Source organism: Vigna radiata, chromosome 6 (genome assembly GCF_000741045.1).
Source record: "Vigna radiata var. radiata cultivar VC1973A chromosome 6, Vradiata_ver6, whole genome shotgun sequence".
NCBI classification, from domain to species: domain Eukaryota; kingdom Viridiplantae; phylum Streptophyta; class Magnoliopsida; order Fabales; family Fabaceae; genus Vigna; species Vigna radiata.
Window position 1 is genome coordinate 7,716,708 of NC_028356.1, and position 16,166 is coordinate 7,732,873.

Sequence of the window (16,166 nt, forward strand, 5' to 3'; positions counted from 1 at the left end):
GTTCGGCCAGCTTCCATAATAGCTTGTTTAGTTTTCCATTCTAGTCTTCGTTCGCTTTTGCTTGTCTTATTACCGTTCGGTTCCTAACAAATCTCACTGTTAGTATCGTTCAGCTGCACTTACTTGTACTGTTCAGACTTTAGTTCTTCTTGCCCTTTTCTTGTCTCTAAACATTGGCTCTAAACCGTTCGGTCTCTAACACACTTTGTTGTTAGTATCGTTTGACTTCGTGAATAACATCGATCGACTTCTTTGTTTTCACGTCTAGTTCAATGTTTTCAATTCATATTGGTTGTGTTAATTTTGGTTTGATGTTAGCTTAAGTGTGCTTGGTTGGTCATTAGCAAAATTACATCGTTTCCATGAGATTTCTGAGCTGGAAGTGAGTTTTTGTTGCATCTGACTTGGTTAATATGAAATTTGTTTTTGCACTTGCAATTGGGTACACGCTTAGTTGCCCAATTGGTATTCAATCTTCTCTTAGTTGATGAAACTACATGGTGTAGATTTGATTGAATATTAGCATTGCGTTTGCTTAATTCGCTTTTATGAAAGTATGATTAGACTTCGCTTAGTTGGTTAATTCATGTTGGATTAGGAGTTAGAGCAGGTTGTAATTGTTGATAATCTATGATTGGAAACATCATAATTGCGCTAATGACCGATCAGTTTAATCTGTGTTGAATTCTAGTTTTAATTTAGTTTGTTTCTGATCACAAAAATCTTCACCAAACTCCCCCCACTTTTTATTGGACCTAATTCTTGAACAATATTTGGTCCTAAGAGACGACCTAAGAGTTACTTCCTAGTATTATACTGCACTTAATTGAGTATTTAATTTGATTCATGTACGGCCTTGATCAACCACCTTCATCTTCATCGCGTCATGGAAGCCCTAAACGCCTCTTTCTCCTCCATTCACATAACCTCCAACCAAAAGAGGAACTAGAGACCACGACAGAAACCCCCTTCTCAGAATTGTGACCTTGCGAGAGATGTAAGATTAGGGTTTTGCTTTTGGCACCTATTACATGTGGAAGATGAACATGAATAGGTCATTTGCAATTGATTCCAAAATTTCTCCCAATGAATCCTAATTCGAAGAACGAGGTCTGACTCTCTTTTCACAATCCCTAATTCGAAGAAAGGGGCATGGGTTTAATTCAGTTTTTCTCTAATATCTTTAATTAAAAATGATAATATACACGTTAGAATCACTTAATTAACAAAATAATTAGACTACGTCATTTAAAAAAATACCATTAGCATGTCATGTCAACGTCACTTTAACAATGTTGGCCCAATTTAACGACATGGCTCTAATTGGAAAAATTTTGCGAAAATGAGGACCCAATTGAGACAAAAAAAAATAAGGGACCTATTTGAGATTCCCAACCAAAAAAGAAGACCTAACGAATTATTAAACCTTATTTCTAAAACCCTTGTTTCCTCTCGGATCTTACACCAACATAATGTTCGTTAATGACAGAAGAGAATGTCGATTAAACAAATAAGAATGGCGAGTTCGTAAAGGATGATTCAGTTCAGGAAGAAGGGATGCTTGCTTCAACATGCATAGAACTAGGTTTTTTTCTTTACTTTGTTCAATTGAAAACATACTCTTCCAACCAACATGGACATCCTTCGTCTAAGTCAACAACTTCAAAAAATAATTGAAAATTGATTTTAAAAACCACATAGGCTATGTCAAAATGATATAAAAAATTTGTGTTTTAAAATATCATTGTCCTTTCATATCCATCACGAAGGTCATCATAGAAAATAGATATAAGATAACATGTTTGCTAAACAAAAGGAAAGCCAGAGATAAAATATCGAAGTGGTTCACAATACACAAATAATTGAGAACAAGATATGACTTTTTGTACAGTCTTATGAAACTTTTCTCTAATGGATTATACCTACCAAGAAGATTAATTATCACCATAGATGAATATGAACTCAAATGAACCTAAATTGTTTGCATGGGGTGATTTTGGTTTGCAAAAAAGGAAAGTACAAAAGAGATGAAACAAAAGTAATTCACAATAAGGGTAGCAGGAAATATGCAAATGAAAGTTTAGAGAGAGCATTAAAGACTAATTGATGAAGGAAGGAAGGATCACCCGATACATTACTATTTCTACCTCACTATTCTGGTTTGGACATATTACTCAATACACTTAAGAACTCCATAAATGGTGCTAGTCAATTTACTAGAATTTTTTCTTTCCGCTTTTTAACACATTCCATAGTCAAGAAAACTAAATCTCAAAACTTCTTCTATCAGTTCAATGATCAAAGTTACACTATTTTCTGCAACTTGTCTATAAACTATCTATTATTTTTATTACACTAAGTGGATATTAAACTAAACTCAACTGACTCACATACATATATATTTAAGGTGTTTCATGGGTGTTACATGAATAACCAACCATGATTGGTAGTGTTTATAATTGCCAATAGATTGAAGTTAGTACTATCGAAATAATTTAACGAGTTTTACAAGAAAGAAAATATAAGAATGCATAAACAGTGATATACACCTTAACAAAATTAGTCTTGTTAAAAGGATAAATAGAATCATATTAACTATAAATCATAATTATATGTGAAAAAACACACAAAAAATCATCTACTAAAGACCATTCAATAATATTAAAATTGAGTTATGACCGTCTACATCTATTCCTTAAACCTTTTTATACAACATTTTTTCTAGCTATCTTAATATTTTTATGGTTAAACAACAGAGTATACACCACATAAAAGATTATTCATTTACGTCTCAAAAAGCTCACCTTGTTTATATTTTCGAGAGCTTTTTACAACATTTATTATCCCTTATTTATGTAGAACTATATTTTACTATTTGGAGTAAAATATATATATCAGACATATTCTATATATATATATATATATATATATATATATATATATATATATATATATATATAAAACTATCTGTCATGATAATTTTTTTTCGGGTTAAATATGTTTTTAGTTCCTATACTTTCGAGCGATTTTGGTTTTAGTCCCTCTTTCAAACTATGGTACAATTTAGTCCTTCAACTTTAGAAAACTCTGGTTTTAGTCCTTTTTACCATTTTTTTTAACTTTATCTACAATGAAACGTGCTTGAAACAAAAAATAAAGTTAAAAAAATTTGGTAAAAAGGACTAAAACTAGAGTTTTCTAAAGTTGGAGGACTAAATTGTACCATAGTTTGAAAGAGGGACTAAAACCAAAATCGCCCCTAAGTATAGGGACTAAAAACATATTTAACCTTTTTTTTTTCATTCTCTTTCTTGTATTGTATTTTGTATGATGAAAACCAACCATCCATAGTTTCATGAGTGATAATAGCATGAAACATTTTTACATTCATTTGACACATAATATAAGGGTAAAATGATTTAAAAAGTGTAAAGTTTTATAGTTTTTTAAGAAAAAATAAATAAGTAAGAGTAATGTTAAATATATGTAAAAAATTTAGGTGTTTGAAATAATAATTTGTGTAGTTTCATAGTTATAATAACCTCAAAAGGACTACATACCTAAAAAGGAAACTTTTTGTTTTATGCATTAAATGGAAAAAAAAAGTAGAGATACATATGGCCGAAAGTAGAAAGTCCAATCAACATCAAGAAAGGAAGAAAGGCCAGAAAGAACAGCCCCTAATGGTGCTAGTTTTTGCACTGCACGTGATTGGTTTATCACTATCAACAACTCATCCTCGTCTTCATTAAATTTAAATCCACCCACCAGATGATGAAGGACCATATACATCTCACAGAACAATTTATTGTATCACATCACTCTTTCCCTCCATACATTGCATTAATCCAATGAACCACAAACATCTCTACCTCACTTCCAATCATCACATTTCATCTCTGTGTTACCACCAGTGTTCCCAACTGCTACATCCCTCCCTCTTTATTTCTATTTCAATCATTCTATTGCCATAAAGCATTCACACACATTATTAATAACTGATATTCATCAACAAACCTGATTAGGTATTACATGTTTCTGATAAGAAATTCTTATAATTCATCAAGAAACTCGATTCAGCATTCAAAGTCTCTCATTCTTTTTTTCTTTTATAATCATTATTGTTTGAGATCCATCTTCCATATATATAGCACTGAAGAATCCATAAGCTTCTTCTTTTATTGAGGCTCATTATTACAATGCAATTACAGGGATACCCATAGCATACTAACTGACAGAAAAGAAGTTAGTTATACTATTTTTTCATTAATACTTGAAATAACTAAAGGGCTAATGAAGTGTTATGTGCTCAGAAGTTTTATATAAAACATCTTTATATATATATATATATATATATATATATATATATGGAAAATGATATTTTTACACCATTTTTTTTACATCATTTTGACACTACACACGTGTCAAAATGTGATTGGACGATTTTAAATTAAAAAAGTTGAGGTAGGAGTATATTTGAAAAGGAAAAATCAAAGTTTATTTTTTTAATTTGAAATCGTCCAATCACATTTTGACACGTGTGCATTGTCAAAATAGTATAAAAAAATGGTGTTAAAATATCATTTTCCGCGACTCAAAATGATTTCTTGACTGAGCACAGAAGGCAGACATCCTTAACTCACTATTTAACAACACATCACCTAACCAAAGACGGCATAACACAACAGCACATTCACACACTTTCACTCTCCTCTGGAACACTGCACTGCGCTTTCACTCATCCATGGATAAGCTAACACCAAACCCTGCAAACTCAGTACCCCTCACTCCACTCACCTTCTTGGAAAGAGCAGCAATCGTGTACGGTGACTCTCACTCTATCCTCTACGACAACATTTCCTTCACCTGGTCACAAACCCACCGTAGATGCCTCCAACTCGCTTCTTCCCTCACTTCTCTGGGCTTAGGACGTGGCCAAGTAATCTCTGTTCTCTCCCCAAACACTCCCTCAATGTATGAACTTCAGTTTGCAGTTCCCATGTCTGGCGCCATTCTCAACAATCTCAACCTCCGTCTCGACCCCCACGCGCTCTCCGTCCTCCTTCGCCATAGCGAATCAAAACTTGTCTTCGTCCACTCTCATTCACTCCCTCTTATTCTCACCACTCTTTCAAAGTTCCCCCACACCACACCGCGTCCTTCCCTCGTCCTTATCACAGACGATGTCTCTGGGGATGCGGATGCTGTCGCGGCGGCGCACGCAATAGACACCTACGAGCGCCTTTTGAGCAGAGGCGACCCGAACTTCCGATGGGCACGGCCCAAGTCCGAGTGGGACCCAATAACCCTAAACTACACCTCCGGCACAACAGCATCTCCCAAGGGCGTGTTACACTCCCACCGTGCAACATTCACGATAGCCCTCGACTCTCTCATCGACTGGTGCGTGCCAAAACAACCGGTTTACTTATGGACCCTGCCTATGTTCCACGCTAACGGGTGGGGCTTCACGTGGGGGATTGCAGCCGTTGGCGGCACCAACGTCTGCATACGTAAAACCAACGCTCCGATAATCTACCGTTTGATCGAGTCTCACAACGTGACGCACATGTGCGCGGCGCCGGTGGTTCTCAACATGCTGCTCACGAGAGCAGAACCACTGAAAAACCCGGTTCATGTCCTCATCGGAGGTTCGACGCCCCCGGCGTCAGTTCTTGCTCGGGCAGAGGAAGTAGGGTTTGTGGTGAGCCACGGGTACGGGATGACGGAGACGCTGGGGGTGGTGGTGTCGTGCGCGTGGAAGAGGGAGTGGGATAGGCTTCCAGTGAGGGAGAGGGCACGGCTGCTGACTCGGCAAGGGGTGAGGACGGCGGCGATGTCGGAAGTGGACGTTGTAGATCCGGCGAGCGGCGTAAGCGTGAAGCGCGACGGGGTTACTTCAGGGGAAGTAGTGGTGCGAGGCTCTTGCGTGATGATGGGTTATCTGAAGGATTTGGAAGGAACGAGAAGGTGCGTAAGAGAAAATGGGTGGTTGTACACGGGGGACGTAGGGGTTGTGCATGGGGATGGGTATTTGGAGATAAAAGATCGGTCGAAAGACGTGATAATAAGTGGGGGAGAGAACGTGAGCAGCGTGGAGGTGGAGGCCGTGATGTATGCGCATCCGGCGGTTAGAGAGGCGGCGGTGGTGGGGCGGCCGGACGAGTTCTGGGGGGAGACCCCGTGCGCGTTTGTGGAGCTGAAGGAGCGGTTGGAGAGGCGGCCAACGGAAGAGGAGGTGGTGGAGTTTTGCAGAGAAAGGTTGGCTCACTTCATGGTGCCGAAGACGGTGGTGTTCAAGGATGCGCTGCCGAAGACGCCGACGGGGAAGATTCTGAAGCACGTGCTGAGGAAGGAGGCTCAAGGTATGGGGTCCTTGGTTACACGCAGTCGCATGTAGAGGACGATTTGTACTGTATTAAACAACTATTCTAGGTTTGGTTTGGCGTGTTTCACCTTTTTTGAGTCTCCAGATTTGATTTTGTCAATTAATTACTTTTAATTGAAAACGACTAATTTATTCCTTAAAATTGAAAAGCTTGGTCTTAAACTTGTTAATGACAAATATTAAAATATATATAAAAGGTTTGAATGAGGTATAAAATAAAAATGATGGAAAAATTAAGCATACATTTATTTAATATATTATAAGAGTAAATTTTTATATTTAAAAAAGAATAAAAAGTAAAAAGAAAAAGTATGATGTGTAAAGAAATGAAATTATGTCTTATAAAATATAGTTTAAAACTAATAGAATATTCTATATTTATATTTATTGGTGTTAAAATGTCCATAACACTTAAAGTATATAATTTACATCTGACATATTTATTAGTGGAACATCTGACAAAAGCATTTAATTCATCATACCACGTTATGTGTAACAGGAAAGTTATAAAAATACTCAAACCAATTTATTACGTCAAAAAATTGCATGCTCAACTACCCCGTTGCATGTGATAATAATATGAATATAATTAATTTTATATAGTAAAAGATTATCGATAGATATTTTGTGGGATCAAGATACTAACATTTTCTAATGTGGCTTTCCACTTTTTAATGTTTAGATTGACTGGATCGTTCGCTTTTCTTGGATCTTGACAGTTCGTTCTCCTTCACCCTTGATCGTTCGGTGATCTTCAAGCTTTGACCGAGGGAGGAGGTACCTGCAAAAGGCACTCCGGCGTCCAAGTCGGGCGTGAATTGAAGAGCCCCGACTCTTGATTGAATATTTAGTGAAGGGTTTTCACTATTTGAGTATTTGAGAATGAGTTGAATGTGAGTAGAATGTGAATGAAGTGTGATTGGAAGATGATTCGAAAGTACCTGGCTTGTGGCCCTGACTCTCTATTTATAATTTGTCTCATGGACCTTAAACTGATGTAAGCCCAACAGAATATAAACAGAATATAATATAAACAGACTTACTTGAAAATCGTGTTAGTTGCTAAATATCTTTAAATAGATATTCTTGATTATTTTATATCTTTAATAAGATATATCGTAACCGCTCAGCCCTGATATCATACTGTACATTATGCCCCCCAAGTCTGAGTTAATCATTTAGCTTTAGCCATGATTAACTATAGGACTTATGAGTTTGAGGAAGACTGCTTTCGTTGTACTGTGGAGCGTGCTTTTAGGCGTTGCTCATCTCTAAACCAAACGGCGAAAGAGATACCTTGGAGGCCGAATGGCCGAGATTCTGTTAAGTCGAATGGCTGAACGCCTGTGAGGCCGAATGACCAAATGTCTGTGAAGCCGAATGACTGTATGACTGTGAGGCCGAATGGCCGAGTACCTCTAAAGCTGAATGGCTGTATGATTGTGAGACTGAATAGCCGAACACCTGTGAGGCCGAATGGCCGAGTACCTGTAAAGCCGAATTACTTAATGACTGTGAGGGAGCGTTCATCGAGGGAATGCCTTGATCGTTTGGATGATAGTCCTTGGGGATTGTCTTTGATTTATAGTCCATGGGTGACTGTCTTTGATTTATAGTCCATGGGGGGCTGTCTTTTATTTATAGTCCATGGGNGACTGTCTTTGATTTATAGTCCATGGGGGACTGTCTTTGATTTATAGTCCATGGGGGACTATCTTTGATTTATAGTCCATGGGGGCTGTCTTTTGATTTATAGTCCATGAGAGACTGTCTTTGATTTATAGTCCATGGGAGACTATCTTAAGGTTGAGCCCCTCTGAGGGCAGATGGTCGAGTACTTGCTTTAATTATGGAAAGCGCAGACTTATCAATCGGAATGAATCCATTGGCCACCGAACTACTTCTGATGAGTCCTAATTGTGGAGGACGGGTACGTCATCTCCCCTGGAATGGTGGAGAAATAAACATAGTAGTGGTGATCGTCAGACTTGTCGAAAATCTCACCCGTCTACCAACCGTCGTTGTCGAAGATGTCGACGCAGTGACGAATTGGTCAATGACGTGCATTTGAAACCATTAAGGTACCAAGGCCTTTTTTTTTCTTTTTCTTAGATGAACAATGAATAAAAGGTTGGACATTAGGTTAACAACAAGTAATAAACAACATACATGAACACTAAAGATAATCTCAGACAATAATAGCTTTAGATCATCAAGTATTTATTTTGTCCATATAATCATATTATATTATATATATATATATATATATATATATATATATATATATATATATATATATATATATATGCTCGGGTCAGCCGGATTAAGAAATGAAACTTAATAAGAGAAGTCGCGCCATAAGATTAGAAATTTCTTTTTGTTGTGCACGTTCTATATATATGCCATGTATACATATACATATACATATATCTTATATGAAATAGTTATTATAATAATATATTTTTTAATATGCCATATAATATATGTTTCTAATCCGTACACAAAATAGTGGTTGTAATTCTCATGGCTTGTTCTGTAGTTTGTTGTTGAATTAATATTTTAAAGAATACAATTTTGTTATTATTTTATTTTCATACGAGATATTCATATTTTAAAAATACTTATTAATGAGACTTCACGTAGAGATGATGACCCATGTTGTGTAGTTTTCACTTTGTTGAAATTTCTTGATGTTGATATGGAATAATGATGTTGATACCGAGCGCTTGTCTTGATTCCTCGTGGCTTTCAATGGGATGCCCCCGGCCCCACGGTGGGCGCCAAAATGTTTCGGTAGATATTTTGTGGGACCGAGACACTAACCTTTTCTAATGCTTGGATTGACTGGATCGCTCGTTTTTCTTGGATCTTGATCGCTCGCTCTCCTTCACCCTTGACTGTTCGGTGATCTTCAAGCTTTGACCAAGGGGGGAGGTACCTGCAAAAGGCACTCTAACGCCCAAGTCAGGCATGTATTGAAGAGCCTCGGCTCTTGATTGAATATTTAGTGAAGGGTTAACACTATTTGAGTATTTGAGAATATGAGTTGAATGTGAGTAGAATGTGAATGAAGTGTGATTGGAAGATGATTCGAAGGTACGTGGCTTGTGGCCCTGACTCTCCATTTATAATTTGTCTCATGGACCTTAAACTGATATAAGCTCAACAGAATATAAACAAAATATAATATAAATAGACTTACTTAAAAATATTGTTAGTTGCTAAATATATTTAAATAGATATTCTTGATTATTTTATATCTTTAATAAGATATATCGTAACCGCTCGGCCCTGATATCATACTGTACAACTATTATTAGCCATTTTAATAATGTGATATTACGAAGGTTATTTGGTTTGTATGATAACTAATTTTTTTCAGTTTAATATTTGGTTTTAAAAATATCTATATTATATTTTAAAGTTGTCAAAATTGTATGAATTAAGTCTTTCCGTTAAATTGATAAAAATAGAAGGCTTAATAGCCTTTTTGGTCCCCATATTTGCTTATTTTTCTCAATTACGTCATTCCTTTTAAAAGTGTGTCAAATTGGTCTTTACTTAGTAAATTTTGTGTCAACATGGTCCCTTCCGTTAAATACACCAAACGGCGTTAATTTTTTTTTCTCTCTTTTGTTTCCTGCAATCCAGTAGACCTTTCTGTTCTGCAATCTTCTACAACACAACAAACCAATTTGTTCCACGAAGATGAAACGTGTATAACAAAGAATAAATAATAAGAATTAAAATACTAAAATTAAAATGGGCGATGCATACAATACAACTCCATTTTCACTCCTTAAAATGTGAAAAAATTCTTCATTTCTTCACTGTCTGAGATCGCAAGACCGCTTCTGATTTCAGCCACGTCGTGTTTCGATGGGATGCTCCGACGAAGCCACCTCCGACGGTGTTCGAGAATTGTAAGGTTTTGTCGAAGAATTTCAGGTTGAGATGGAGTTTGAATGTGTCCGAGGATTCTCTTGAAATTGGGTTGGAGGCTGCGATTGGGATCACCGATTACATGGCCAAGGTCATCATCGACCCTCCCATTCACCGTAGCAACGCTTAATGCCTAGGTAGCCATTGAAGTGAAATTCATCACCAGAACCCCAAAACCAGTCCGCGATAAAATCGTCAGAGTCTGAATTGTAGCCGGTGCCATTGTGATTGTCACCAAAGGCACGTTATTGCGATTCTCACCAAAGGCAATGGTGAAATGTGTATCCGGCGATAGCAACGTCGAAGACGAAACTAGGTTGGGGTTCTGATTTTGCAATTTAAAGTTTTAGTTGTTTTCTGACTTTAGGGGTTTCTATTCTGACAATCAAATTTCTTCTACAATTTGAGATGTAGGTTTTCGTTCGAAATTGGATTTGGGGTTTTCCTGTTCTTGGGGATTTTGTCGCTTCTTTGCATATTGATGGTTGTGAATTAGGGGTTGGTTCATAGGTTGTTGTTCTAATCTTGTTTTTTTTTTTTTATTTTGCGATTTGAGATTTACAAATTGGGTTTTCTTTGGTGTATGATTCTTGTTGTGAAGGGTCTTGGGGTTGATGATGGTGATTAGGGTTGAAATTCTAGTTTGATAGTGCAGTTTGGAGTTGTAGGAAAAGGAATTGTTGTTGAGCGAGATTGAGTAGGGGACTTGCTGATGGATTTCCACCGCCTCTCTATCTGGCTAGCACTGTTATCGTTTATAATCGGTGATGTCGTTGACGTCATGGCTCTTTCATACCCTAACACTACCATTCAACCATCTTTCTCCCAATCAATTTCTTGTTCCCATTTTTTTCTCTCTGATTTGTGTGTATTGTGTTAATTGCTAGCAACGATGTTGAGAATAAAAGATATGATGGATTAATTGATTGTGGACAATGGAGGTGGAGAATGAGTGAGAGAGAATAAAAGAGTGTTTGGGGTTGGATAATCAACGAATGGGTTATCTAAATCATAGTAATGCAGGTGGAAAAATGGAGATTGTGCGTTTGGCTTTTTGGATTGGAATTGGAAGTATGACTGCATAAAAGGAGGAAAAGATAGCCCAGGGACGAAAAGATACCACTGAAAAAAAAAAGTCTAGTACGGTGCAGGGAAACAGAAGAGAGAGAATAAAAACTTAACATCGTTAGTGTGTGTAGTTAACGGAAGGGACGATATTGAGGCAAAATTTACTAAATAAGGACCAATCTGACACACTTTTAAAAGGAATGACCTAATTGAGAAAAATAAGCAAATCTGGGGACAAAAAAGGCTATTAAGCCAAAATAGAATTAACTCTTAACTTGTGTATTGAAGGAATCTGTACATTTTTCTTTTCTTCTTTACCTATCTAATAATTCAATTTCTCTTCTCTACCTATTTAATAATTCTTGAGGTACAAGTTGTGGAGGAAGGAGAGAGAAAAAAAAATTAATAAAGATATAGAAAAGAGAGAAAAAGTTGGGATATTGCAAAAAGCAGAGGAGAGAGAAAAAGATTCATTCGCCCAGTTGGGAGTTAACTCTGTTTCTGTCAATTTAAAGGAAGGGATTTGATTTATACAATTTTGCTGACTTTGGAACCCAATGTATGCATTTTTAAAACTGGGTGCTAAGCTGAAAAAAAAATCACTTAACATAAGGACCAAGTAAGTTATTAAGCCTATTATCAATTATAAAAAAGTCAAATGATAATTGTTCCTGCTGAAATGGGATGGGGATAACTGCCTGAAGAGTTCCTGTCTCTACAAAACATCCTCCTTACTCCTTGCTCCTTGCTCCTTGCTCCAGATAATTGATCGGTATAGGGGTGACTTGCAGAATATACTTTGATGCTCAAGTCAGAATTTTTTCTGTAGGTCTTTAATAACTCAATAGTGAGTCAAAATGAGTTTACCTCGACATTAGATCTCTATTTATAGAGTTTATAAGAATTTGACCAATTAATTTACCTCTTAATAATCATTAATGCAAACTTTAACCACTTGACAATAGTTGTTATGACATTAATTGCGCCATAACTCTACTTAACCGTTGTCGGAACCGAGCGATCATGAGATGCATTTTTACACGTCAATCGTTCGCTCCTCTCCTTCTAGTTTGATATTGTCCCCGATTAGTCAGATATTAACCCATAGTAACATAGGCCCCCTAAGCCCTAGCAAAATCTTTTATGTTTGCGTAGGGTTTTGAAGTCTTTCACCGATCAGTTTGGGATTATGGCCTCATCACGTCCTTTTAGTACCTACAAAATGGCGGGAAGAATAGAACTCGAAGAGTCGCGATTGTAAAAAATGGGCGAGAAAAGGTGAAAATGTAACGTCACGACGCCTGAATCGTTAGATATTTTCCCTTTGAACGCTCTAGATGGATTTGGTGAACCGCCTCACCTATAAATAGTGGTAAGGTCACCCCATTTTTTTCACTTTTACCCTCGAGCTCTCTAACAAACTGAGCGCTTTCTCTATTCTTCCCTTCTCAAAACCTTCAACTCTTTACCTCAAGTAACCATGTCTTCCCAATCTTCGTCTAATTCCACCGGAGGAGAAGGCGAGGGGTATGCAGACAACATGGATGTTACATCTCCCTCCTCTACCTCGGGTGTCGCCAACGAGAGAAATCCTCCCATCAGCGACCAGGCTGGGCCATCAGGCAGTGAGGGCTCTTCACGCATCCTCGAAGACAGCGGCGTTGCTGAGGAAGTTGGCATTAACGTAGATTTCGCCAGAGCCTGGGATGGAAAGACTAAGGATTAGCCTACCATCGCTGGCTATGACTGGGCTCCCTATGAGGTCAAGCAAGTTGCTTCCTCCTTCCATTCTGGTCGCCCTATCAAAGAACTAGCCTAGTGAAAGCGACAGAGGATGCATAATATTTCAAGTTAGCCATCTGTTAGTTGATCGAGCGGGCTTGTCACGGTTAGGAGGGCTATGCCTCTGACTTCTTCTACTCCCACTCCACATTGTTTAAGGACTTGAAAGTCCTTCTTCCTTTCTTCGAGTTTCAGATAGGCGTTCTACGGAACTCAATGTGGCTCCCACCGAACTGCACCTGGTGGGCATTCATGCAGGCGTTCTTCGTTACATGCACAACTCTCGCTCTTTACCTCACACCTGGTGCCTTCCTGTACTTCTTTCGCATACAGCCTCACCCCGAACAAACCATGGGTTTCCGTTAACTCCATCTCGGACAAACAGCTTTTCACGTTGTTCAACACGTCCTATAAGGATTTCAAGGGGAACTTTATCGAGGTTGTTCCTTTGGAAGTCGGTCATCCGAGCTTCTACTTCTCGGACGGTCAACCCAAATTTCCCTTTTAGTGGACCGACTATCCAAAGAGGATTATTTCCTTGGCCAAGTCCAAAATAACGCCCGAGGAGTTGGATTTGATTAGCCAACTAAGTCAATCGCCCTGCAAGTCCTCCTCCTGTTAGCTCATCAGTTTTTTAAACAATAAGAATCTTCACAATAACGTTTTTGGTAAGTTACTTTTGACCACTTTTCCCGAGCAATCGTTTGTAACTTATCTAAATTTGTTTTTTTCACGTAGATTATCTGACCAGAATGGATCCCCTGAAGAGTAACACCTTCGCCTGCCTGTTTGACAAAGGGGAGGGGGGATTTGAAGAGGAAAGTTGGCGAAGGGACTTCATCCCGAACGTTAATTAGTCCCTCTCCACCCAAGCCAACTGCGCAGGCTCCACAGGCACAACCTCAATCGAACGTTCTTGAGGCACAAATCGCCGCTTCTGCTCGACCAGACACTGTCGCTACCAAGAAAGCGGTTGTGGCCATTCGCATTTCTTCTGACCCAACTCAAAAGAAGAAAAAGAACAAAAGGAAAGTCGCTCGAGAACCTTAATGTTTCTGCTGAAACGGGACGAAGATAACCGCCTGAATAGTTCCTGTCTCTACAAAACGTCCTCCTTGCTTCTTGCTCTAGATAATCGATATAGGGACATCCTCCTTGCTTCTTACTCTAGATAATCGATATAGGAGGTGACCTGCAGAATATACTCCGACGTTAGATCTTTAATAATTCAATAGTGAGTCAAAGTGAGTTTACCTCGACATTAGATTACTATTTATAGAGTTTATAAAAATTTCACCAATTAATTTATCTGATTAACAATAATCGTTATGACATTAATTGTGTCTTAATTCTGCTTAATGATTGTTGGCACCGATCAACTATTAACTCATAATAACAATAATGATTAGATATTTGAATAATTTAGCGATAACATATTGATATTCGCTATAGTCGTATCATATAGTCTTAAGCATTTGTGAGATAGAATTTATTACTAGGCCAATTATTTCGTAATTTTATATTACCATTCATAAAATAAATTAATTATAATTATAATACTGTCGACCGTGTATTATAACAATGATTCGCATTTAGACTGTAAAATAAATTAATATTCAATTTAAAAATTAATTATTATTAGGTTGGATAACTTTCAGAATATATATATATATATATATATATATATATATATATATATATATATATATATATAAAAAAAAAGTGAGGATGACAAATTATGAACATAAATGACAAACGTGGTGAATAGAAAAAAAAAAAAAACATTACTTTTGCTTGTTCATTGTAAACGAACTTGATTAATTGAAACACTCATTGACGATGATCGAATCTTAATCCCTGAAAAACAATTTAATTTCTAACTTCAACTTTGAAAACATGATTTTGGTAGCAAAATGTACATAATAAATAAGAAAAAAAGCCAACATACAAATTATTCTATCTGATAGTGAATATATAAGCACATTAATAGATTTTAATTACATGTATTTTTTCAAATCAATTTAAATTTAGTATTCGAAACAATAAAAAATATACATGCAATTTGTGACATCCCATAAATTATATGGTACAATATAATATAACAGGATATTATCATTATAATATGACAGAGCAGTATGAAGATATACTTAGAAATTATAATCAGTACAGTCATCCAAAATGAGCTGTAAACTTAAAACTTTACATACAAAGGAAGTCTCTCGAAATGGTATAAAAATGTCTAACATAAAACCTAGAAAAGTAGATACTACAATAGGATTATAAAGTCTCTCAAAATATATAGAGATCTAAGGACCGTAATAAAAAACTAAGTAAATACAAATAAACTAAAACATTCCTCAAAATATAGTAAAGGGATCTAATAAAAAGGGTCCTAAGAGGTAGTGGTTGGATCCTCTGTCTCCAAAGCTTGCTCCAGGGAAACATCCTTTGACTCTGCTCACATCCAAAGGATTGGATGATCATCGCGAGGGGGAGGGCAAGCACATACAACAAACACAATGCAAGGGTAAGCTAGGTATAAAAAGCATGTTATAAATCAACTATATCAAGCATGTAATGACAATAATACAACACAAACTATAACTGAATGCATTTTATTAATACCAAGGACAGACCACGTGATTTGACCGTCCGGACTAGTATGAAATGTCGAGTTCCAGGGGTTTGTGCACTTGTGGTGGCCCTACTGCTTTGCAAAGCCATTGCCGAGGGGTTTCACCCGACCACACACAAGTGTAAGTCCAACCAAACTCATCTTGGCCCATATAAAATGGAGACACCCAAGACTAGGACGTCCTCCTATTCTCACCACATGACTCATCACTCTCTAATTGAGCATGGATGGTCATTAGAATGTCAAGGTAAACCCCATCCTGAACTCCGGCCATTCATACGGTCAATCACGACAAACTACAGGGCACCACCATGTAACCTCCCTTGAGGATCATGGAATTACGTCCAATAA

At 37.2% G+C, this 16,166-nt stretch overlaps 1 protein-coding gene across 2 annotated transcripts; it reads left to right on the forward strand.

Annotated features, from left to right (window-relative positions):
* The first annotated feature begins 4,561 nt into the window (after nt 1–4,561).
* LOC106764368 (probable acyl-activating enzyme 6) lies at nt 4,562–7,358 on the forward strand. Of its 2 annotated transcripts, none has more exons than XM_014648653.2 (2): nt 4,562–6,365; nt 7,071–7,358. In XM_014648653.2, exons 1-2 carry the CDS (start codon nt 4,745–4,747, stop codon nt 7,073–7,075), a joined length of 1,626 nt encoding a protein of 541 aa, XP_014504139.1. In that variant the 5' UTR covers nt 4,562–4,744; the 3' UTR covers nt 7,076–7,358. The 2 variants fall into 2 exon arrangements, with proteins under 2 accessions (XP_014504139.1, XP_014504138.1); XM_014648652.2 differs by having other exon boundaries at nt 7,108–7,358.
* Nucleotides 7,359–16,166: the final 8,808 nt, after the last annotated feature.

What these genes read in the sequence shown, in the direction of transcription:
- LOC106764368 (XM_014648652.2), top strand. Translation starts at nt 4,745, where the DNA reads ATGGATAAGCTAACACCAAACCCTGCAAACTCAGTACCCCTCACTCCA. An exon ending in GCTGAGGAAGGAGGCTCAAG is followed by an intron (nt 6,366 to 7,107) that starts GTATGGGGTCCT and finishes GGATCTTGACAG; the next exon opens with TTCGTTCTCCTTCACCCTTG.